The 25,990-nt window shown below is 48.2% G+C and overlaps 1 protein-coding gene and 2 long non-coding RNA genes across 5 annotated transcripts in view; 1 reads left to right on the forward strand and 2 right to left on the reverse strand.

Moving 5' to 3' along the window:
* Positions 1–236: 236 nt before the first annotated feature.
* The window catches only part of Slc25a37 (solute carrier family 25, member 37), a 43,697-nt gene continuing 17,943 nt past the window's right edge, over positions 237–25,990 (reverse strand). For 2 of the 3 annotated variants that reach the window (XR_003950900.1, XM_006519461.2), the window contains exons 2-4: positions 7,272–8,011; positions 5,970–6,026; positions 237–3,743 (exon numbers count right to left, since the gene is read on the reverse strand). Coding sequence is in view for 2 of the 3 variants with exons in the window: in XM_006519461.2 (XP_006519524.1) it covers positions 3,223–3,743; positions 5,970–6,026; positions 7,272–7,365 (672 nt within the window). In the remaining variant the exon portion in view is untranslated. The remainder of the gene's footprint in view (positions 3,744–5,969; positions 6,027–7,271; positions 8,012–25,990) is intronic. The other variant, NM_026331.3, reaches the window with a different exon arrangement.
* On the forward strand, positions 16,721–24,275 carry Gm27222. The gene is made up of 3 exons (XR_003950912.1): positions 16,721–17,745; positions 20,211–20,410; positions 20,573–24,275. It is a non-coding gene; the product is annotated as a predicted gene 27222 (long non-coding RNA).
* On the reverse strand, positions 17,050–20,230 carry Gm31896. The gene is made up of 2 exons (XR_383543.4): positions 19,202–20,230; positions 17,050–18,123 (listed from the first exon to the last, which is right to left on the reverse strand). It is a non-coding gene; the product is annotated as a predicted gene, 31896 (long non-coding RNA).

Here is a 25,990-nt window from a genome sequence, read left to right on the forward strand (position 1 = left end):
TGTAAGAGGTTCCTGACGGACTCTGCACAGAGGTATGTGCGGGGGCGGGGTGGGGATGGGGTGAGGGAGCCATCCTCCTGATGTTCAAGCAGGAGGCCTCTAGGCCGTGTGATGTACATGAGCGCCCTCTGCTGGCAAGATGATCTGCTTCCTATTCAGCTAGTTCCCAGCGCATCAAGTCTCCTCTGAACCCATTCTCCGGACCCTTCTGCATCCCCACAAAGACCCCACAATGGTTTCAAGATCAATGCTTTATTTTTTCCAGCTCCAGTGTTACAACTGTAGCAGCACGACAGACATCCACACATGTGAACACAATGCTGCTCTCCAAACCCAAAGGCCACAAAGGCAAAAACAATCTTGACCACAGGTATTTTAAGACATTCGGAAAGCAACACTAGGCCACTCTTATCCCACACACTGTGTGACCGGTAACGGCACATTTGTTGTTCATAGACATAATTATCCATAAATAAAGTTAAATAAAACCTTAATGGCATAGCAGTATGTTGGAGATATAGCCTTGGGGGTGACACTGGAGGGTGATGGTTGTGAGAAATGAGACAGAGAGAAGGGGCAGGGGGACAGAGGGGAAAGCTCACATAAAAGTAGCTATATTTAATCCAATTCTTTAAAAAGTCATGAATTAAGAGCATCCCATTTTTAAAGATCAATATTTATCTATAATAAATTAACACTCATCTATTAAATGGTTGACTGTCACATGGCCTGAACACACACACACACACACACACACACAGCTAAAGTATTATCATTGTACACAGGTGGGATGGTCCATCCTTGGATGTCACTCCAAAGATGCCAATGACCGAGATAGGTTATGGCTATCCTAAACTGGTCACTGAGCCTTTTCCTATCTTGAAATTTGCAACGTCAAAAATGACAATCAACACACTGGCTATCATGTGCGTGAGGGTCAAGGACAATTTCAATGTTGGAGCTAAGGGAGGGGGGACTGACTGGCACAGAACTTACGTTGAATGTATCCCAACCTTTAACAACTTTTTTGCAGACATATCACTCGCTCAACCTTAGGGTGACTGAATTGGATGGGCAGGTTAAAAAAGCTATCTTCCTGCAGACCCACCAATCATGAGGAGAGGATAGCCAGGATGGGACCCCTGGACTTCAAGCTCACAGAGTCCTGAAGTCCTGGTCCTACCTTATAAGGCCATGACCAAAGGGGCTATCCTAGTATTAGATAACTGTAAAGAAAATCCAAGGGAAAATATTGGTCTTGCAGCAGGATTAGTCAACAATGTATCTAAGCGTGGTATAGGAATAGTTTGGGGTTTGATTTAAATTTGACTTTAGACTCTACAATTTGACTTCCCTCTCCATTTATAGAATTTAACTCTACTCAATGCTAGCAGGGTAAGAATAGAAACATTGTCAGTGATAATAGGACACCAGCCAGCCCAGGACACTAGTAAGACAAACTGCAGCCAGCCAGGAAGCCCTCCTGGAATACATAGGAGTACTTGAGAGAGGTGGTTCTCTCTGGGGAAAAAAAAAAAAAGTCAGCTGACCAGTGTGTAACTTCTCATAGCTGCTGGACAAAACCAAAAAGCTGCATCTACTGGCACCAAGTGGTACGTGGGTCCAAGATGAAATTCTCCAAGTACAAGCTCAATTTCTTCCCAGGCAGCAGCATGACCATCCGTGGGAACTCAAGGTCTAAGCCTCCCCAGTGAGGGAGCATGCTAGTCGTGGCTTCCAAATGAGACCAGGGCAATGGACACGAAAACATGAGCGTCTTCCCAGCTTACTCGTTGACAACTGGAAGAAGGAAACTGAGCCTATCCTGTCATCTCCATGAGGATGGGAGACTGGACAACACAGGCTTGTGCTTTCTCTGAGATGATCTGACTCCACTTCAGAAAACAAAGCGGAAAGGACGGAGGTTCTCAAGTGACACAGGGTGAGACAAGGCTGCTGAGCAGCTCGGGAGGGGCGGAGGATCGTGGCAGGCTTCAGTCCCGGCTGGAGGGCTGGCCTCAGTGCAGTGAAGAGGCTCTGATGTTTAAGTCGTGGAGCTGAACAGGGTAGGTGACAGATGAGTACCAGAAATACTCAAAATCCCTAGACTGCCGGGGAAATGGGTCAACAGGAGACTACTAACAAACCTTATAGACCAGGTTAGCAGAAGTGCCCAAGGAGGAGGTTGCTATGGAGATTACTCCTAAGACAAAGGCAGGAACTGTCTCATCAATTGGCTAGGCATACAGTGGCATTCCCAGTGCTAAGAGCTGAACAGGGAGGCACACGCTCACATCACTCACACGGAAGGTTAAGGCCAGCCATTCTTATTCTACTGAGACAGCCATGGTGCTGAGGACTGTACGGGGGTGTCTACAGAGGGAGAAAATGCTCCAGGACCCTAATTTTGGTCCTGGAAGTCTTAGAAAAGACAGAAAGGCACGCAGGGTAACTGTATTTAAAATTAAAATTAAAAACAAAACAAAAAAAAGCTCCAAGTGATAGACTATTTTGATTTGTTTTCAACGTACCTTTTTCCCCATGAAAAGAGAAATTCAAAATATAAACTTTATATTTATTATTTTACATTCAAGTTAAACTCCCATGGGAGGGGCGCTACACACAATTTCAGGCCACATAAAGCCATTTATTACTTTGGTGCCTTTTTCCCCTTGTTTGTTGTTGTTGTTGTTTGTTTTACTTCTCATGATGGAAGAATGGAACTCTCTTATTTAAAAAACAAAAAAACAAAACAGGTCCATCATTCCCAACTCTAATATTATTTATAGACACACACAAGCACACACAATTTCAAAAATCTCTATGTAGAAAAATAAAGGATAAACATTATCCACCTATTTCAGACTGGGGTAATGGTACTTTTATGTACATAAACTTTTTCTTTGCTGTGTCACTGTTTGCCTCTGCGGTGTGATCTAAAGATCTAGGGAGAAGGCCACAGTGAGGCAGAAAAGCTACATTCCTCTGGAGGAAGGAGGAGAAAAGCAACTTCTCCCTCTCCCCAAGTTTCTCCCGCCTACCACCACCTCGGATGTCCCCACAGACAGCATGCTGGTCAGTGGAGGCCGGTCCTCCCTCTCTACGGCACCAGGGAACGAAGGGCCTGGCGCAAGCACCCTTCAGGACAAGCCCTGGGTGCGAGAACAAGAGGATGAAGCTGGAACAAAGGATGTCAGAACCACTTCCCACTGCCCCATTCCTTTAGTACAGAGTTCGATTCTCCAGCTGCCTCTTTGTAAGGATGTACTTGAAGAACTCATAAACGGACCAGGAGATGGCGGTGGAAGGCATCTGGTAGATGACTCGAGCCTGGATGCCTTTGAAATAGCCGGCAAGGCCGTTGAGCTGGTACACCGTCCGGAAGGCATTGGCCATGCCCGACAGCCGGCCGCTGACGTTGGCCAGGGAGAGAGCCATGTTCTCCTGCGTGTTGAGGAGGGTTTTGCAGACGTCCAGCGGGGTGGTGGCAGCTGCGGCCAGTGCCCCGGCCAGGCCTCCTGAGATGATGTGAGACTGTGGGTTGTAGTCCCGGCGAGGGTTGACTTGCTCCTGCAGAAACTCATAGGTGATGAAGTGAATTGACTGGAAGGGGATATTCATGGTCAGCTGTGTGGTGTAACTCCTGTAGAAGGCCCCCAACCCCTCGGTCCGCCACACTGTCCGGATACAACTGAAGGCTGACTGGTGCTGGGAGTTGTACATCTGTAAGCGCTGTTTCACCACTGTCAGGTGGGGGATGAGCAACCAACCAGCAGACAGGTGGATGGTTTGGCCCCATCCCAGATGGGAGTGAGAAGGGAAGCCAACCAATAGAGAGAAACAAGCATGTTAGAATACACACCGGTGACAGGTACCAAAACAGCACACGTATAGCCCCAGCTAAGAGGCCACGGAAGGCCAGCTCCAGGTAGCCCACCTCAACTTTGTGACTCTGCGCCAGGAAAGTAGGTACTTCTAAACAATTTCCTGTCTGAAGCTGGAATGAAAGAAGATCCCCAAATCAAGCGGTCACTTCAGGCTTGATTAGCTAGCCTGCTTTCCAAGGTCCTAGCCTTCCATATAACTCCCCCAAAATACTTCCCTCTCCCTGATCTGTCCTTATCCCTGAGCTAAACATGGTGGCACATGTCATTAATTCCAGCCCTTAGGAGGCACAAATAGGTGAATCTCTATAAGCTCAGGGACAGCCTGGTCTACCCAGGGAGTTCCAGGCCAGCCAAGACTACATGGTGAGATCCTGTGTCAAAACAAAACATTGTCCTACAAGAGTATCCCTGATTTCTCAATAATCTGTCTTCTCTGATTTTAATGCCTATCACACGTACCCCTGGGACAACACTAGAATTACATCTGCCCAATTGGGTGATGTCTCCTAGCGGAGACCTTGGCTTTAACACAAAATGATCCAATGGTTCATAGGACCAGAGAAAACAAAGTGTATTCCCTAGAGTTTCCATGGTACCTACACACTGCCAAGATGCTCCATCTTTAAATAAGGGCCTAATTGAGTCAAGAGTCACACCAAGGGGGTTGGGGACCGGAGAGACGGGTGGTTCCATGTTAAGAGCACTTGCTGCTCTTCCAGAGGTCCTGGATTTGAGTCCCAGCACCCATAAAGAGACTCACAACTGTCTGTAACTCCAGTTCCAGGGGATCCCATATACCCTCTTCTGGCTTCTGTGGGTACCAGGTACACATAAATGCATGCCAACAAAACACCCATCCACATAAAAAAAAGTATTTTTTAAATATAAACACCAGGTAGGGTAGCAATTACTTATAATTCTAAAAATCTAGAGGCTGAGTCAGGGGATAAAGATTTCAAGGCTAGCCCGGGTTACATAACACCACCTTGTTTTTGGTTTTTGTTTTTTAGGGGAAAAAAAACTGTTTAAATAAACAAACTCTTTGTTTAGTTAACATTGACTGAGTGACTGTCATTGTCAGCTCCCTGTATGAATAGATTTTTTAAAAAGGAATCCTAGTCGGTCCCTCTATACCATGAGTCTGTATCCACAGATTTAACTAACTGTGTATGAAAATAACCAGAAAAGAAAACAGTCTATACGTATCATAAGAAGATATTTCCCTTAGCGTTATTCTCTAAGAGAGGTCATACAGCATCTACCTACACTGTACTGAACCCTAGGAGTAAGGCAGAGATGATTTAAGCATGCATGAGGATGCCAAGTGGGTTATAAATACTGCCTTATTTTATAAGAGGACCCCCAAAACTCAAAAAAGGTAACCCCCTTCAAAATGGCCACATTAATTTTAGAAGTACAGAGGGCTAATAGTTCTATATATTCACTGTTTCTAGGAAATTGCCACCATCTTACAAATTAAGAAAAAAAAAATTAGGCTGGGTGTGCCTATAACCCCAGTACTCAGGAGGCTGAGGCAGGAAGGTTCAGAGTTTGGGCTAGCCTGAGCCTCAGAGAGAGTTCCAGGGCATCCTGAGTTGCATGGTGAGACTCTATATTAATGGGCCTGAAAAAGTCAACCCACAGTGAATGAGATGGGAATAGTTCCCTCTAGATTTGTTTGTGACTAGAGACAATTAACAGGGTCAGATGTATATATTTGGTGTGCACACCCCCTCAACACACAGGTTGCACAGTAGTGATAAGCAGGCCAAGAAATCCCCTGCAGCAGGGCCTGAAGATTCGTTTCTAACTCCTCCCAGGATGCTACAGGTAGGCAGACAACTCTGCTTAGCGGTTGGTTTCCACAACAGGATGCTCCTAGAGCCCCAATGCTCGCTGGCTTTCTGGAGACACCCCAGTAATGTGTGAGGAATGAAGTCTTCCCGTGGGCTCCAGGGAAGCCAGTCCTTGCCCACTTTCCTCACCCACCCACCCACCCCACCACCACCACCACCACCACCCCACTCCTCTGGCCTCTCTACCTATCCCCCACAGTCCCTCCCTAGAGCCACGGAACATTACCTTCTGCTGGATTCATTACTGCATCGTGGAGTAGGGTGGCCATACTCCCAGCTACCCCTGCAAAACAAACTCCAGAAAATTACCCGCTGTCACCTGGTGCTCATGGGAAGTTCCATGAACTTAAGTCAGATAAACTCTGGACTTAGCTTTCTAAGGCTCAAAGTTGCCTAGCAGCTCAGCCAAGGTGAGAAAATTTTAAAATCCCAAAGTGGTGGCAGAAACGCTGAACAGCAATAGGGAGAGCAGCTATCTGGAGCACCGTTGCAGCTAAACCTCAGAGACTCCTTTTGTTTGTAAATCAACCTTGGGAAAAGTTAGAGCTCAGAAACCATACCTCAGGCATTTCCCACTGCCTAGAATTTTATTCCCTTGTCCCAAGCCTTTAGGTACAGAGAGCTCTCTGGGCCCTTAAGCTAAGGCTACTGAAGAGGATACAATCATGCAGAAGGCTAGTTGCCTTAGCTGAAGTCTAAGCAGACTTAGGACCAGCCTTGTAAGTGAAGAATTTCATCTGAAGTCTCCTTTAGCCTGGCTTTGAAAGCCTGAATTGGCCCTGGAATTTCTGCTTCTGGCCTCCCAGTGACTTCCACAGCAATGCAGCTGCCCGTTAATTATAACAGGTGGAAAGAGGGAGGGATGAGCGTCAGACTACAGGCCACCTCTCAGGAAGGCACCTCTTACTTAGTGCACACATAGACACACACACAATTATTCCCAGAAAGGTGGCAGACACCACAGCATTTACACCAATGCAGCAGGGACAGCATTGGGCAGACCCTGGTGCAGGGATGGGTTTTGTCAAGTCCCCTAGCCTCCTCCTTAAAGGAGCCAAGCCATTACGTAAGGTAGTTTGGGTGAAATGAGGGTCTGTTACCACCATCTCAGAAGCATGGGGGCATGGCTCTTGGTGACCAAAGGAATAAATTCAAAGAATGGTCACCAAATGAAAAAGCAAAGGACTTCAGCAAAGCACCCGGGTATGCTTGGGTCTAAGGGTGGCTGACAGAAGGGAAACCGTTTTTATTGTGGGTCGAATAAAAAGCAAAGGGGAGAGTTGATCACATCCACTTCTCCATTCCTCAGAGTAAATTTTGTCAAAATAAACATTATTTTAAGTTGCTTTGCTGCTATCGACGGTCCTCTCCCACCCACTGAAAAGCCTGTTAAAGTCCCAGCCCATCGACTCCTGCCTTATGTAAAAGCTGTCCACAAGTGCCCCATTGCGGTCCACCCGCCCTCCCTAGATCAACCACAGGAAACTAGTTCAGCCCTGGCTTGCAGAAAGATGCGACTCAGACACACGGAGGACGCTGTGGGGGGGGGTCAAAGGCCCGAGTCTCCGGCAGCTTAAAGTGGGGATGGCCTTCCACAGTGGCTCGGAGTCCTCTGTCAGCATAAAACGTCTTGACCTTTCAAAGCTTAGTTAGATCCTGGCGCTGGAGATACCTGCTGTACCAGTTTTTAAATAGTCTCAAAGAAGCTGTCCTTTTCTGTGTATTTTTGGTTTGCATCCAGCATTCAAAAGATATTTTTTCCTATGACTGATCATTAATTGTTTCGAGTGTTTTCTTAAAAGAAAAAAAAAAAAGCCACACAATAATAAATACCAAATACCAAAACACATCTACCACCAGCTTCCCCCAGAGAAAGAGGGATTGAATTGAAAGAAAAAAAAAAAAAAGCGCGCGTTCACGTGACCGCATTCACGTGACCCTAGAGTTCTCTGTTTGCCGAGGATGAAGGTTGCTGGGTCCGGGGGAGGAAGCCCCAGAGAGAAGAGCTTCCCAGCTCCAGACAAACGCTTTCAAAATACCATTAGCTAGATGGCTGTTTCCTTGGTGGCTGAAAACGTCATTTAAAGTCCTTTTCATGTTTTCATAGCAGGCAAAATACATGGCGTGCGCGGGCCCTGCACCCATCATCATCACGTTCAGGCCCCGCAGGGGCCTCCAGAAGCCTTCAGTGTGCATGATCCTCTTGAGGGCGCCATAGATGCTTGTATACCGGGCTTTGGGATCTGGATTCAAACTCTGCATCCGTGTCTGCGGGAGACAGAAAATATGTATGAATATAGGGGAGTTAATACATATGATAAGAGGGAAGGAACAACCCAGAAAACAGAAGGAAAACAAGCTGGTAAGAAAATAAAAAAAAAAAAAAAATTGGATGGCCTCCTCCATCAGTCTCCACCACAGCTCCGCATTTGCAAAGCCTCAAGGCTTGTAGAAAAGATGGACAAATACTGAATGAGATCCCTGCTGTGTCATGTGCCATGGGTAAGCTGTGTAAGCCTCAGGTAGAGCCTTTGGCTGCCCTAGGCCTTGGGATCTTCAATGAAATCACGCATTTATTACGAGCAAGCGTTGAAACAATGTCTTCAAAACCCCTCCTTAACCTTGGACTCTTGGCCCCAAGTCTCTGGAGGAGAGCTGATCCTGGCGTCCCCACTAAGGATACCGAGATTCATGACCATTTAACTTTCTATAAAATGCTACAGCACTTGTGACCCATGCGCATGTCTCCAGATGATATCTGATGAAACAAAGGGGTTGTGGGAAGTCCTTGGGATGTGGCTCCACTGGCAGAACGTTTGCCTTGGGGTGGAGCCCCAGGACCACATACAGGACCCAGGCACCATTGGGCATATCTGCAGTCTCAGCACTCGGGATGCAGAAGGAAAGGGGATCAGAAGTTCAAGGCTAGGCTATATGAGATCCTGTCTCAAAGAACAAAACTAACTAACCAACCAACTAAACAACCAATGAAAAACAAAAACAAAAACAAAAACAAACCCAGCTGTGATCACCGAAAAAAAGTGCTATAGGAAGTTCTTAGAGCACACTATTCAGGACCAATGAATGGCAAGCTCGAACAGTCTGCACTTGTTTAATACAGGCGCACATTTTTCTGTATTTGTTTTATTTTATGTGCATTGGTAGGACTGTCAGATCCCCTGGAACTGGATTCACAGATGGTTGTGAGCTACCTGCCATGTAGGTGCTAGGAATTGAACCCAGGTCCTCGCTACTCAGGTATAAAAAGCACTTAAGGAGATTGGAGAGTTAATCTCATACTTCAACGGCTGGGCTGAGGTACCCAAATACCCGATCAGACATCAATGTACTCTAGATGATTCCCTAATATTTGTTTTGTTTTGTTTACATCAGGTTAACATTTAAAGTCAGTTGCTCCTGACTAAAGCAGGTCACTTGTGTGGTGTTGGTAGCTGTCCAGCCTGCTGGCCTGCCACACAGGCTACCAATGGACAGCCCTGGCAGTGATGTGAGCCAGTCTGGGGTGGGGGGAGAGGGAGACAGAGAGAGAGAGAGAGAGAGAGAGAGAGAGAGAGAGAGAGAGAGAGAGATGTCTGGGTACACACATTCACACCCTTCTTGGCCTTTTCCCCTGGAAAGTCTTGCTTATCATTAGGACACACTTGAAACACCTGCCAAATGGTGGACTTATGTTCCTTCTTCCTCCCCCAAACTACCTCCCCCAGCCTAGAGGAGGGGATCTTCGACCTCTGGAGGCAGAAGCCTTTAATCCCCAAGCAAAATCATATATAACCCCTAATTTACACATTGGAGATGAAGCAAAAGGCCCTGGGTTCCCCTGTGGTATTTCCCTCTACTCCCCAAAACAAAGCAACCACCTCCCACCCCCACCCTACCCCTATCCCTCACTCCAGGACTGATGGCAAGCTCTAACAGTCCGTACTTGTTTAATACAGGTGCACATTTTTCTGCATTTATTTTATACAGAAACAGTAAAAAAACAAAAACAAAAACAAAACAACAGTAGCCTCAATTGGGAGCTGTTTCCAGAATGTTCTGGCCACTAAAACTGCAGAGAATATGAGCATACTCTTGCCAACTAAGAGCCAACCAACGACAGAAATATCAGTTACCACTGACCTTTGCCACAATTATCAGTTCCTCAAAATATTAAGTGCATTTTTAATGCTTAGTTGGAAAAGGAAGGAAGGAAGGAGGAAAGAAGGAAGGAAGAAAAGAAGAAAGAAAAGGCAGGCCTAACTGCACAGAACTGTAACTGCAGCTCCTCCAGGGGCTAGGAAATGAAGATCCAAAGTTCGAGGCCATCTATCTGGAACCAGATAGTGAGTTCAAGAAGCTAGGCAGCTTAGCGAGACCCTGTCTAGAACTAAAGAGAAAGAAGCTGTGGCTATAGGTCAGTGGGAGAGCACCCACCCAGCAGGCACTAGATCAGCCCCTAGCACCACAGATAAACAGGTAGGAAGGATGCCTCTCTGTGCCCCCCTTAAAAGAGACAAGTTATGATGGGTGGGGGTTATGGAGGCGGGGGTGGGAATGGGATGGGGTGTCGACACCCAGGAAGGGGCTTCCCCTTCTAAGTGGAATGGGGGAGGACTTATGTGAGGGGGTACTGGGAGGAGGGCTAATATTGGGTTGTAAAGTGAACAGATACATTTAACAACGTTTAACAACAACAACACAGCCAAGTTAAATGCAGCCTTGTCAGAAGTTCTCCTTTCCCTCCCACAGGCTGAGGGAGGCGTCTCTGGCCTAAGGAGGCTGTACCATCTGGAAACCCCTGAGAATGGACAGTGCTTGGTTTATATGTTAGCTTCTGGTTTAATTGGAGAGTCTATTATAAACAGTCAAAAGCGGGGGCGGGGGGGGTGGCGGGGGGAGTTAAGCAAGCACGTATGACAACCAAAGGGACAGCAGAACCATGGCTACCACGCTGTTTAGCTGCTGGGGAGCAATGGAAAGAAGTTTGGGTATGATATAGTGCTCGTGTAGGCTGAGAAGGGCGCCTGTCCCTAGGAACTGAAGAAGCTGTCGGGCACTAACTTGTAGAAGGTTTGAAATCAAAGTTTCAAGCGAATGAGGTTTTGCCTTTCAGGGGGATTTGTGTGTGTCCTGTGGCTGTCGTTGACAAAAAGCTAAAATCTCGCCATAACAGATGGTGCAATGCAGGGTTTGTGGTCCGGGCCTTGGCAGCATAGACTGGGGTGGATTCGGATCTCAAGCCCTTGTCAGTCAGTTCACCTCTCTAAGCGTGAGTCCATTCCCTGGGAGAGCGTCTGGGAAACGAGATGACATCGTGTCTATTTCCATCTCTGTACTTTGTGATAAAGAAATGGCTGGGGGGGGGGGAGGGCGGGGTACATGAAGAGGATGAACATGGAGCTAGACACTTCATCTCCCAGAGAGCTGAGACACCACTGCCACTCCCAGTCTGGGTTCTAGCTCTTGTTCACTGCAAGGACTTGTGCGTGGTAGATGTAGTACTAGCCGTGTGCACCCAGCAAACATTTGCTGAACGGATGGATGGATGAGTTGATGATGCAGCGGGTGATGCAGCGGGTGAGGGGATTCCCCATCACCCCACCCACCTTCCCTGAGCAAGAACCATGTTCTCGGGGACTAAACCCATCCTTCCCTATCACCATCTTTGACTCGTTCCTAAATGATGCCTGCTATGCCTCAAGCTGTGTTATCCCCTGCTGAATGAGCTTGTCCCGGAAGACTAATTGGGGCTCATGGAAAAGAACGACTCTGGCCAGGCCTTGCCCAGGGCAGAGGCCCCCGTGCCTCCAAAGAGAGTCTGCTGTCTTGTACCTCTTCTCAGAGAGTGAAGCAGTGGCTTACCACCTCCTCCAGGGTTTCTGGCATAGGGGCAGGGTCCTGTTAGGGTTTACACACCCCATGTATGGTTGAGGGCTTCCTTGTATCTGAGCAGGCAGAAACTACAGAGACCGGGGTAAGAACTTGGGGCAACCAGGTGAGAAAACAGAGGCTTCTGGAATGGCTGTTGCAAGGCCTCGGACTAGATCAGATGCTAGCTCCGGCAGTCACAAGTGCGTTCTGATTTGTGATGTTACTTACCTGGTCCCCAGCATGTTTGTTTTGAAAATGAAAGAGAGGAGGGAAACCAGAGGTGATGGGGGGAGAGAGGGGGTGTTAGCAGAATCCCTGGGGAAACTGTGGCAAGATCCCTGGGTACCACCTCTACACACATGAATTCAAAATGTATTTCTTTCCTAAATTCCCTGATGGTTCTAATCACTGCAGGTTAGGAAGACCCATTAAAGGACCCTTTAGGCCCCTTCCAGGCCCCTGGTACTTTCAAATAACATCCTCAGCAGTATGGGATCCACCTCTAGTCCTATGAGGAGGGAGGTGGGTGGTGATTGATGGATGGCAGTAGGCACAGAGCCAAGCAGGGTGACAGTGGGGTCCACAGTGTAGGCTTCAAGAATCAACCTGAGGTAGCTTACCCTGGAATGTGCCTGCCCTCAGCTGTGATAACCACCCAGAGAGCTCCTGGAGAACCCTGTACTGGCTGTCAGTCAACAACTATACATCCTTCACCCCTTTTATATATGCACGATCATCTCACAGACATCTTACAGGCACATCCTTGTCAGCTCACTGACACTGCACCAACTCTAACGCTGCCCAGGGAAGTCTGAATTGACTTTGCATCCGTTCCCACCCTCTTTCCTGATAAAGCTGTAGCCCTTATGCCAAGCCCCACCGAACCTACTTGCGCCCACCACCTAAGAGAGAGAGTCAACTGCGCATCTCTGAAGTACGGCGGATGGCTGTGTGCACGGAGCAGGGCCCCGTCAAGCCCTCACCAACCTGCAAAGAGCAGCCACCCAAGCCATGGAACAGAAAGAGCAAATAGCACTGGAGTGTGTACACTGGGGGCCTGGGGGGGGGGGGCGGGAACGGGACATGTGACAGGAAGGCAGAGAATAACCACTGAGGTGCCAAGAGAAGAAGCTCAGAACTGACTGAAAGACAACATAGCTTCAGATGAGAGGCTGGAGTCAGGAGGGTAAGGAGTAAGGCAGGAGGATGCCAGAGATGGCGGGAATGTAATCAATTTAACCTCTCCTTTTTAAGTTTTCAATTTACTCTGTCTATAAAATGTAAACGAAAAAAGTTGATATTCTCTATTGTGTGGGCCCAAGGAGGAGAAAGGGTGAGTAAAAGGATGAAGAGTGAGCGCTGGAGAGATGGCTCAGCGGTTAAGAGCACTGACTGCTCTGCCAGAGGTCCTGAGTTCAATTCCCAGCAGTCCTGAGTTCAAATCCCAGCAACCACATGGTGGCTCCCAACCATCTGTAATGGGATCCAGTGCACTCTTTTAGTGTGTGTCTGAAGACAGCGACAGTGTACTCATATAAATTTTAAAAATTTTTTAATTAAAAAAAACATGAAGGGTGAGCCAAAATCTGGCTATTCCACAGAGCACTACACCAATAGGAGGGACCTGCCCTAGTCAGATCCATCCAGGCAAGGCAGAGAGGGGGCAGCCAGAGGTGGGGGGAGTGGATGATGGAGACTGGCATTTTATGGGCACAGGAGTTTGGTTCTGCAGTAGGAAGAGTTCCATAGATTGACAGTGGCCACAGCTACACAGCAACATGAGTAAGTATGATGCTGATCTGTGTACTTAAAAATGATAAGAACGGTAAAGGAGGGGGGCATGTGTGTGAATGTGAGTGGGTGGGTGTGTTTAAAATGCAGAGGCCACAAAAGGGGCATCAGGAAGTATCATCTATTGCTGGACACATACTCGTCTGAGACTGTGCCACTTCCTGAACCTGGGACTCTATTTTTTCAGGCTGGAAGTGTGCAGGGCCCCCAGCATCTTGTCTCATCTGCCAGGGAGCTGGGGTTACAGCATGCATGGAATGACTGTTTTATTGTGTGGCTGCTGGAGTCCAACTCTAGACCACATGACTGCAAAGGAAGTGCTCTTAACAACGGAGCCATCTCTCCAACCCTAGCTTGAAAATAGTTAATATATCCTACATATTATATATAAAACTATAATTTTTAAAATAAAGACATGAGAAAGGAGGGAATAATGAAGGAAACAAATGAGGCTACACAAAGAACATGCAGAAACAACACACATGCATATAAGAGAAAGAATTCACCCATCTGGGTATTATCATCATCATTTTAAATTGTACATTTATTTGTTTGCATTTGGGTATGGATGCGGGCAAGCATGTGCTGTGATACACACATGAAGATGAGTGGCTAACCTGTAAGGCATTAATTCTCTCCTTCTGCCAAGTGGATAATGGGGATCAACCTCGGGCCACAAGGATCCGGGGCAAGAGCCTTTATTCACTGAACTGTCCCATCTGGACTTCAGCCCCTGCACTGGACTGGGCTTGCCTTCCCTTCCACTCAGTTTCCATGGCTGGGCTGTAATTCTAACCCTTGGAAATCCATTACACACAGCAGTAGTGTGACAGGCTCTGAGAAGGCATTCGGGAAAGAAACTCGTTTAGCTAGTTTTAACCGGGCACTTCCTAAACATGTGCCTTTGGCAGCACATGCGGTTTTTTTGTTGTTTTTTTATTTAATAAGCAGTTACACTCGGCCAAGCATTCTTGTGAAAACACAGCCAGGGCCAACAGGCGGATCTCTAAGGCTCTTACACTGGGAGTATGGCTGTGTCAGGGACCCTGAAGCAGCTCCTACAAGGAAGAGCCAGGACTGTCAGCGGGGGAGTGGTCTAAAGTCGACAGGGAGCCCTGAGCAGCAGCAGGTGCACCCTCTTCTGCAGATGAGCGTCCCCCATCCTCCTCCTACACCTCTGCCACTCACTCTCAAGGGGGCAGCAAATAGCAGGGTGCTCCGGGGCTCTGTCACTCAGACTGTGGCATGCTCAGGCCCCTTGGGACCAGACTCAAGTTAGAAGGATTTTGGGGAATGATACACCCATGGGCTGGGTTCCTTTCCATAAGCTTCCAGAGAGATTAGGAGAGGGGCCATCTCTTTCTCAAACTCTCCCCCAGGAAGGCAAGACAGGTAGGCCCAGCCTGTTCTCTTACCTGGGGGAGGGGGAGGAGGAGGGAGAGTGGAAAATGTATGTGCTGTCCCAGGTGAGCGCGTGGATCATATAACCAGAGGCAAACAGCCTGTGGAGTTCAGCTTAAACACAGGTATTTAGAAAGGAAACTGGGACTCAGGAAGCAATGCCTGCATCTTCTGATGGGTGGGGAGTGTGGAAGCTGGGTTCAAACCCAAAAAAGAAAAAAGGCCTGGAGGAGAGGCCTCAGATCTCCTTAAAGAGTCTGCTCAGAACGCTGGCTGGCCCAGCCCACGCACCAGCGTGTCATCACTAAGCCACTGACTCCCTGTCCAACAACCCAGAGGAGCTGGCGACTTTCAACCTTCCGTTTCATATTTCTGAAGAGAGGGTGGGGAGAGGACCTTCCCTTGTTCAAAGTACAAGTGACACTTTCAGGATCAGAAAATAACATGAAAGCCAAGAATAGGGATACAGTCAGGGTGAAGGCTCCCAGGGCCTGGTGTGAACGTATGTACATTTCCCTAGGCACCGAAGCCGAGCTAAGAATGCCCAACAACTTGTGTACCCATGTTCCAGAGACTCCCTGAAGAAAAGAAGGAAGGAAAGGCACCCAGAAAATGCTAGAAAAAGGCCAGACAGCTGTAGCTTCTCTTGCTAGGGTTGGCTCTGGAATATATAATCAGACAGGCAACTTCCACACTAACTGTCTACCAGTGTCAGCAAAGAGCAAAAATTTTAGTATATCTAGTCAAACACACACATGCACACACACATGCACACACATGCACACGCACATGCACACACACAAGCATGTACTTGGACATGTTCAGCTCACACCCAGTACTGTGTTCCCTCCACACCGGAAGCTGAGGCAACTCTGCAGACACAGAAAGCCAGCATCCATCAACAGCCCGCCCACAATACAGAGGATGGGGCCTAGGACCTCAGACTGACTCATCGCCCTGCAGATCACAAGCCCAAGGTCAGCAGAAAGAGTCTCCTCTGGCCATGTGTTCTGTGAGAAATCTTCTGAAGTGAAACTGTAAAACTCACCCAGGCCTTGAGAGCCATGACTCTTCTTCCAGAATCCTTCTGAAGTACATACTATAGATGTGGGTCTCCAAAATGCAAGAAACAGCATGTGCAGTGAAGTACTCAATATTCAGGCTCAAATCACCAATGCCCCCAACCCTACAACACAGCTAAACTACCAGTACCTCTATTCCAACCACATCCCTAACACCAGGATCCCTAACACACCAGCATCCCTAACTTACCACCATCCCTAACTCATCAGTATCTCTAACACTCTAGCATCTCTAACTCACCAGCATCCTCAACTAACCAGCATCTCTAACACTCTAGCATCTCTAACTAACCAGCATCCCTAACTCACCAGCGTCTCTAACAGTCTACATCCCTAACTCACCAGCATCTCTAACACTCTAGCATCCGTAACTAACCAGCATCTCTAACTCACCAGCATCCCTAACTCACCAGCATTCCCAAATTAGAGCCCACACCCATTTCATTCTGCCTTATAGAAGACAGACTCATGATGGAGCTTTTATGGCCTCATCCTGGTCCTTTAAAATCCTGTATAAACTTTTATCATGAATGGGAACTGCAACCCTATAGGTGGAACAACATTATGAACTAACCAGTACCCCGGAGCTCTTGACTCTAGCTGCATATGTATCAAAAGATGGCCTAGTCGGCCATCACTGGAAAGAGAGGCCCATTGGACATGCAAACTTTATATGCCCCAGTACAGGGGAACGCCAGGGCCAAAAAGGGGGAGTGGGTGGGTAGGGGAGTGGGGGTGGGTGGGTATGGGGGACTTTTGGTATAGCATTGGAAATGTAAATGAGCTAAATACCTAATAAAAATGGAAAAAAAAATCCTGTATAAAAAAAAAAAACTACCAGGCAGCATCGTTCTCACGTGCTCACTGAGAGTGAAGCATACAATGAGCCCTGAAAGAGAAACCGACGCTCATTATGCTCCATATACATCCAACTTTACCCACGAGCTCTGAACTTCACCTCGTGCTTTGCTGGTTTTTAAAAGTTGATTTTTTAGAACCAGCATACAAAGAATTTTATTACAGCACTTTCGCACATGAGACAATACACTTCGCTCTAATTCATCTCCCATGCTTTGATTTTATATCATCCTTAGAAACCACAGACACAGAGAGCATACTTGCCTATCCAGACATACAAAAATAGAGACATGTACATATGTATATTTAACCAAGAGGAAAACTGTGATGTTTATTGAGCAGCAAGAGAAAACAACTACCCCAAGAGTGGTCACTACTGTCTTCTTAAAAGGTAGAGAAGCTACACAGCACATGCAATGAGCGTTCCAGAACATATATTCTGAGCAGAGACCTCCCGTGCATGATGAAATGCCTCCTCCTGAAACACCTCTAGTTGGTAGCAAGCAGAAAGGCTAGTCCACCTGCAATGCCAGTTAAAAGGACAGCATTAGAGACAGTGAAGAGGAGGAAACCTGAAGGAAGATGATTTCTCATCATAGTCCCTGAAGTTCTTCAGGTGGCCGCAGTGTTAGGAGGCAGCCCTTCCTAGCTACCTATGACTACAAAGTACCCTCCCAGCTGCTGCTCACCCTATAGGAACAACACTGAAACCTCCAGGGCCCCATGTAGGCTGCTTTAGGAATTACTGCTAGTTTTGTTTCATTGCTTTGTTTTGTTTGCTGTGCTAGCCATCAAATCGGGTCCTTGTGCGTGCTGGGCAAACACCCTACTGACTAAGCTAGACCCCAGCCAAGACACTGGCTGTTTCTGGGGACAACGTACATCATGTGTTGGATGGAATTCCACCTTGGCAAGAATAACGAAGTTCCTCAGGTTGCCTGAAGGAGCCAGGGTACCAAGCCTGTTTCTCCTCCCAAGACCACAGTGGAGCGCACCAAGGTACAAAGACTCACACTACCAAAGTGGAGGGTGACCAGAAAGGGACCGCTCAAGCTTCACTTAGGAAAAGTGACAGGGCATCAAACTGTCAGAGCAGAACTGTCACAATAGCTCTTTCTATATTGTTTAATCATTTAGACTATATTACTCTGAGAAAAAAATATAAGGTAAGTGCAGTAGTGGAGGGACAGGGGACAATGACCTAGTTGTGGGGGAACAGAGACATGTGGGAGTATTTGGGGGAAAAAATAGGACCATACAGACATGTGCAGCTACCTGGGAAACAAGACTGTGTGGCTGGGGCATTGTGTGCAGGGATGGCCCCCAGGACAAGACTCAGAGAAACAGCTGGACCATTACATGGGCATCTGAAAATGGCTGGAAGAAAGGAAGTTAGAATCAGACCACGGAGAGGAGAGCCTGAATCCAGCCAATGAAGCTGGAATTTACTCAGGTGACTTTCCACACATGGCTACACCCTGCTTCCAACAGTGAGAGGACAGGCAGCAGGAAATGTCAGACATTTAACTAGGACAGATGGGCTCCCTGCCTCGGGAGGCAGCCACATACAACTGAAGCCCTCCCTGCAGGATCCCCAGACAGGTTGTTCCATACACTTGGGCTCCCCCTCTATCTAGGGAAGCAGCTTACAGTAGGCCTATGGCTCCAAGGAAATGGCTCCCATTCCTGACCCCAGGAGCTGGACTTGGGTGCCCCCCTTTCTCCGGATGGTCCTACAGCAAGCAGGGAGGGATAAAAGAATCCGTGCTTGGCCCAAGTCCAGTTGATTCAGGACACTCTCAGAACACCCTATGTGAGGCACACCCCAAGGATTATCTACTCCTCAGGGGGAGCAAATTCCCAGGACACCAGATAGCAGGACTGAGATCTCACGGGTCCTGCGGTGACCTCACTGAGGGACAGAAGGGAAACCTGAGACACGGGTCACTCCTTCCCACCCTGAACAGGGCCGTGACCTACTCCAGCTTCTATCAGCGGTAAAGTCTGAGCCTTTCATATCTCTGCTTACCAAAAATATTATACTAAAAGCAAGAAAAGGAACAGCTAGCTATCCCCGTTTTATAAATGGGGAAACCAAGGTAGAGAGCCAGGCAACAGGCAACATGGCTCCAAATTCCTGGCTGTTCCCAGGGTGCTCTGCTTCTATGGTCACTCTAAGTTACACGCAGCCATCTCCTTTGTGCCCAGTGTTGGTGAGCAGAAGAGCTACACTGACTGTCCAAGCCACCCAAGCTCCCCCAAGTTCAAGTCCAGACATCCCTGTCTATGTATACTCTGTTTATGCAGAGCCTGCGCCCCTGTCCTCACAGGCCAAGTACTGAGCCGCTTCCCGCATAGACCTCACAGGCGCAGATCTCCACCCCAGCTCCATATAGAGCTGCATCAACATCCCACCACTCAGTCTCCTGAAAAGGAATCTGAGCCAGATACTCACTGAGGTCAGGGGCAGGTCGGGTATCTGAAAGGATGAAAGCTTGGGGCTGAGTCAGTGTTTGTCTCAGCCCATCCTGTGCTGTAACGGAACACCTCTGGGTACAGCAGCAGCAGTGTTTGGGGGCATCCCAGTGCCAGGGCCCTGGAAATCCAAGAGCACATCCCAATATTTGGGGAGGACTCCTGCATTGTGGAAGGCAGAAGGGCAAAGGCATGCAAGACAGTAGATCCAGCCCAACCCAATCTTATCAGGAACTCGCCCACTCCCATGGCAGTGGACTTACTCCAGTATCAGGGCTCTCAATCCATTCAGTAGCCCAGAGCCCTTTCTCAGACTCCCCCTGAAGGATCTGCTTCCCAGCTGTGCTATTATAATAGCAGCTCAATTTCTTTTCTTTGTTTTTTCCCAAGAATATATAAATTTATTAGTATTTCTGCTGTCAAAATGTATGGTCTTGATCTTTCCTTCTTGCCTTTGTACGGGGCCAAGAGAGCCACACTGGCTACTTTAACAGCCTTCAGGCAGACTCCAGGGATAGCGCCTAGGGTGTGTGTGGCCCATTCTGACCAAATCCAGCAACCAAAACTTCATTGTCTTCCTCAGTGAAGTTCGAGCAGCCATCACTGGGCACAAACACTGTGACCTTCTTGCCTTCTTGAGGAGCTGCACTCTGCCGTGCTCCCTGGGTTCCTGAGGAGCTGCACTCTGCCGTGCTCCCTGAGGTCTTGAGCCTGCACTCTGTTGTGCTCCCTGGCAGCAGGATCTGGATGTTTAACATCAACCCCAACTTCTTCCTTGCACAATTCTCTTTGCATAAGAAACGCCTCCAACAGGACTGGCCTACAGGGCCATGCCTAAGAGGGCTTTCTTATTCTGTTTACCATGCCTCTTTGGATCCCACGGGTGATTTTGGAGCTTCCGGGCAGTAAGGAGACCATGGCACTTGACCATCTTGCCAGCATCAGGAGCCAAAGAGCAGCAGTTCCATTTCAACATTGTTTTCCAACAGGATACTCCAAACGGCCCGGTATGCAAAGGCTAGTGCGTACAGGAGCCACAGGTCAACTGCCTGCTCATAAAGGGAACTCCTGAGGCCTCTCACTGACTCAGTCTTGAGGAGCTGAATGGCTTGTAAACACTCCGTTCACAAGTAAGGACAAGATGTTGAGACAAGCTGGAGAAACGGCGTGTTACTTCTGCAAAGCATAGGTAGGCTTGGCATGCCACAAAGGAAAAGAAATTGACATGGAAGAGTCCCCATGCAAGCACCACAGAAGCCCATGGGGGGTGGGGGGCGGAAGGGAGGTGTGCCTTGAGAGAGTTTTCATTTGAGTTCCCACGGGCCTCCCCCCGCTTTGTTCTGCTATGAAGGAAGAGGAACAGAGAGCCAGACAGGGAATCTCAGACTCTGCTGGGAGCCTTCAGCCAGCCACACAAGGCCTCAGAGACAGCCACTGCTCTCAAGGAATCTCAGACTCTCTGAGGATACTCTACTAGTCGGACATCTCAGCCCCATAAAGAAAAGGTGGGATGGTACAGAGATGGGGTCAGGAGAGGCCTCGCACAGGCTCTGGAGCACTGGGTACAAAGCTGGGGTCACTGGGACACAGGAAAGAGTTGGAGGCTTACCTGAATTAGGGTCAGACCCTAGACCCCAAGAAGACCCAGTGACCTAGGTGGCACCTGTCTACAATGAGTCAAAGACATTGTGAAAAGCAGAGGAAAGAGTATAGAGGTCAAATAGTGTCCCTTTCCATCTTTGGGGTCCTGCCTCGGGGGTTAGATTTAAACAGAAGGAAGAGGAATGTACACTTAAGCAGTTCTAGGTGAGGTGTCAGTTACTGTCTGGGCTCCAGTCTCCTGCAAGGTGGTCTGACAAGTTGACAGAACAGTGAGAAATCTCTAACCCTCCTGCTAGGGCAGCCAGCAGCTTTCTCCTTTCCTTCAGCATCGTAACACTTCTAGGGGAAATCCCAATACCTGAGGCTTTCTTGTCTCAATAATCTGACAGGCAAAAGGGAGGGGCAGTCTCGGCTCCTTAGAATATCTTCATTCCTGGCAGGGATAGTTGTTACCAGTTCATCTACACGCTAATCTCCTCACCCATCTGTTGCAGAGTACAAGCTGATTTGAGGCCTTCCTTGTACTTGGATCAAGATCCAAGGAGACAAAAGATGGCCCAGTCCTCTGCCATCTAGTCACTGAAGTCCTAGTTCAACTTTGTAGCCTGGTAAATTATTATGTCACCTCTCTGACCTTTAGCTGGCTCACCTGCAGAGCACCCTCCCAATCGTGTGTGCCTTGTGCTGCCCATGATGAAGAAAGAGGGAACGGAAGCAAACGGGCCAGCTAGGGCAGTGGCCAAGTGGTCAGTAAGGGTTCGTCTCTGTTGCAATGACTTGTGGAGAGGCTGCTCCTCCTCCATCCCTGAGAGAGGGGAAACCACCTCTGGTAATATGGATGCCCACACTCTCCCCACAACCTACCACTAGCTTCACCTCACCTGAAGGAGTGTTCCTCTTAGCTAACTGCTAAAGGACTCCATGTCTGGCACACAGGACATCATGACAAGTGTACTGGCTGGTTTTGAGTGTCAACTTGACACAGGCTGGAGTTATCACAGAGAAAGGAGCTTCAGTTGCGGAAATGCCTCCATGGGATCCAACTGTAAGGCATTTTCTCAATTAGTGGTCAAGGGGGAAAGGCCCCTTGTGGGTGGGACCATCTCTGGGCTGGTAGTCTTGGGTTCTATAAGAGAGCAGGCTGAGCAAGCCAGGGGAAGCAAGCCAGTAAAGAACATCCCTCCATGGCCTCTGCATCAGTTCCTGCTTCCTGCCCTGCTTGAGTTCCAGTCCTGACTTCCTTTGGTGATGAACAGCAGTATGGAAGTGTAAGCTGAATAAACCCTTTCCTCCCCAACTTGCCTCTTGGTCATGATGTTTGTGCAGGAATAGAAACCCTGACTAAGACAACAGGTTTGAACGGAATCCCATTAGACTATAAAACAGATGGCAAGAAATCACACAACAGGTTTTTGAGTGTCAAAAACTCCTGGCCTCGGCATTTATTCCCTCTCCTCTCTTAGCGCAAGAGCAGCTTGATGCTAGGCCACTTCCTGAGAATTACAGACTCTGGCCGGGGGCTGGCAGAGCAGTGAGACATCCCAGGGGCTTCTTCCTCTCCCAAGCGTAAACTCAGACAATGGCTCATCTCCTCTGCTTGTTTCCTTTTCTGTGTGAGGTTCCTCACAGCACCAACCTTCTAAAAAAGGCTATGAAGATCAAATTCCTTTTACTGTAGATCTGGTGGGAAAAAAAAAAACAAACTCCTGGAAACTGTCACTTGTACCGATTCCTCCCTTCAACTCTTCTTGCTTGGAGAAAGGTACCTGCAAGATCTGCCCAGGGTGGGAGTGAACCCACCCATAAACACCTACAGACTCCAGCACACCTGAGGTGCTATTCCACTCTGCCATTGCATTGAACGGAAGGAAAGCTAGGCCCAGAGGAATGAGAGAATTCGCCCAGGCTGTCCCACGAGGGATACCGACCCTCCTGCAGTCACTCCTCTTCCCTGTCACTTCTGAATGAAGGGATATGAGCTGCTTAAATTAATCCTGCTTATGTAACAAAGGAAACTTGGACAGCTAACTACCATGGGGGATGGGGAGCTGTCACTAATATCAGTTTACTGGTATTAAAAAAGTCACAAACAAAAGTGCTCCAGGAAGTTCACTCACCTGGCCTCCTTGCTCACCTTTAAGGGTTATTGAAGTTCCAGCCCAGGACTGGGGAGGGTCCTTGAGTACCAAGACATCCTAAAACTGTTGTGTGGTCTGTTATAAGCAAGCTCCCCTCTGTGACAAGCCTTTGGCCTCTCTCAATGCCTTCTGGAGTGTTGAAAAATAGACCCAGAGTGGCAGCCAGGTGTGGACTGAGGTCAGCTACAAGACTGAGCACAGAGGACCTCTCTCCCCTGTCCATGTCCCTTAGAGCTCTCCACAGCCCAGAGGTGGGATGCAGGGGCTCTCGCCTCTGAGGTCCTCTAGGAATGCAAACCCAGTGCAAGTGCTAACTCACTTTGCCAAACTGAAGGTCCTCCAAAATGTTCTGGAAGTTAACAGACCGAAATATCTCTGCAGCTCAGCCACCACAGGGACTCTGAGCAATCACCTCTCTGGACACTTACCAGGAGAGGAGCTTGACAGATGGACTCCTAGTGCTTTTGTTCACCGTCTATTACAACTACTGAGAGATGCTGCATGAACAAATAGGGCTAATGTTGTCTCCATGGAGACATTCAGAATGTCAGCCATCAGTACCTATGTAGGTACACGTAGGGCCAGCTATAAACAAAGGTGCATCTGTGTGTAGCAGTGTTTAGTTGAAGGAGGTTAAACCTACTGACATTAATGTACATTGGACCTGTTTGCAACTTTACCCCCACCTGTTTAAAAATTTTAAAGCAGGCATGGTGGTGCACACCTAAAACCCTCGCACTTGGGAAGTGAAGGCAGGAAGTGTCTAAGCCAAAGCCAGCCAGGGAGACATATGAGGAGGCTCTGTCAAAGAGCCAAAGAGGTAGAGGGGCTGAAAACCAGGAAAGACCCGGACCCTGTGCACTTGTCTTAGATGCTGTTCTATTGCATTGAAGAGACACCATGACAAAGGAGACTTATAAAAGGAAGCTTTTATTTGAGGCCATGCCTACAGTTTCAGAGAGCTGATCATCAGAGTAGGGAGCACCTCAGGATGCAGATAAGCATGGTGCTAGAGCAGAAACCGAGACCTTATAGCTTATCCTTAGGTTAGAGGCAGGCACAGTGAGGCTCGTCCTGGCATGGGCTGTTGATACCTTAAATCCCACCCCACCCCCACTGACACACCCTTTCCATAACAAGTCCACACCTCCTAATCCTTCCCAAACAGTTCCACCAAATGGAGACCTAATGTTCAAATATATGAGCCTCTGGGGGCCACTCTCATTCAAAGGCACTATTTATTAGTAGTAAGAAGGTTTAAAAGGACACTAAGGCAATTCTTCCAAAAGTAAAAAAAAAAAAAAAAAAAAAAAGCAGAAATCCCAAGGATCCAGCAATTCCACCTGTGGAGAGTAGAGCTATAGCTAGGAGAACTAAAAGCAGAGGCTCAAGGAGAGATGTGGGCGGGTAGAAAGAGCCCTGTTGTCCACCACAGATAAAGATAATGTGGGTCTCAGCCATTCGGTGGAATACCATCTAGCCTGGAAAAGGGTTTAAATTCTGACCCATGTCCCATTACAGATGAACCTAGAAGACCGTATGCTGAGTGAAATAAGCCAATTGCAAAAGGGCAGCTCTACTATGCTTCTGGTTACGACAGGCACTGAAAGGAATGGAATTCGAAGAGACAGGGAGCAGAATAGAGAGTACCAGGGTCTGGAGGTGGGAGAAATAGGAACTTATTATTTAAGAGGCGGGTTTTAGTTCTGCAAGATGAAAAGACGTCTGAGTCCAGCTACATCATTAAGAAGAGGTTCTCAACACCACTGAAGGGTATACTTGAAAAGAGATGGCTCAGTCAGTAAAGTGCTTCCCAAAGAAGCAGGCGGCCCCAACTGCAACCCCCCACAACCTATGCACGAGCCAGGCACAGAGGCACAGGGGTGGAGACAGTAGACCCTTGAAGCTCTCTGGCTGCCAGCCAACCAGGTTCAGGTAGAAGAGACCCATCTCGCAAAAGATAATGCGATCAGCTAGAGAGATGGCTAAGCAGTTCAGCGCACTTGCTGTTCTTGTAGTTCCCAACATGTACTCAGTGGCTTTCCATCTCTGTGTACTTCCAGTTCTAGGACATACCAGGGCCCTCTTCTGATCTCTGTGGGCACCAGGCATACATGTGGTGCATAAACATAGGCATACCTGCAGGCAAAACAAAAGTGGGCTGGCAAGATGGCTCAGCACGTAGAGATGCTTGCGGCCAAGCCTGACAATCTGAGTTCAATACCCAGAACTCGCATGGTAGAAGAGAGGTTGTCCTCTGACCTCCACATACACACATGTTCCATGTGTATAAATAAATACAATATATTTTAAAAATTAAAAAATAATAATAAGGTGGGTAGCTCCTGAGGAACAATATTCAAGGCTGGTCTCTGGCCTTCCCACATATGCACATACACGCAATATATGTGTGTGTGTGTGTGTGTGTGTGTGTGTGTGTGTGTGTGTGTGTGTATATATATATATATACTCAATTTCAAAAAGGTGTAACCTACAGTTTGCTTCAAGGATGTATCCCGGAATCTGCAATCAGAATTCCCTGAAATCTCCCACAGCCCTTTCCGGAGCTGGCCTTTGTCTTGTCTGTCATCCGCCCTGGGTTCTCCGCAGTGTCAGACACCACCCCCACCCCACCCCACCCCGGACACAGCACTGTCCCTAGCCAGGAGTCTGCCACACTGTCCCTAGGCAGGAGGAACATGCCACGGAGGAGGCTTCTGAGAGGCCAAGTCCGAGGACTCTCGGGCTTCTGCAAAGGAAGACAAAATGCTTAGGCGACAAAACCCGAGTCTTTCTCCTTCCACGGGCCAACCTGACTGGATGACACAGCACTTCCTCTCTAATGTGTGCCAGCCTCTTGCCACGCCAACGGACACCCTCCCAGAACACATCCCAGCTGTTCAGGCACGAGGGAACTGACAAGAAGCAGCTATGTGTCTTTGTGAGAGACCAGGAGGGTGACAAGACAAGTGGCCCTAATCATCTCCTTAGTGTTGATACCAAGCAAGGGAGAGGCCCCAGGATTCAGT

Source organism: Mus musculus, chromosome 14 (assembly GCF_000001635.26).
Source record: "Mus musculus strain C57BL/6J chromosome 14, GRCm38.p6 C57BL/6J".
Taxonomy (NCBI): domain Eukaryota; kingdom Metazoa; phylum Chordata; class Mammalia; order Rodentia; family Muridae; genus Mus; species Mus musculus.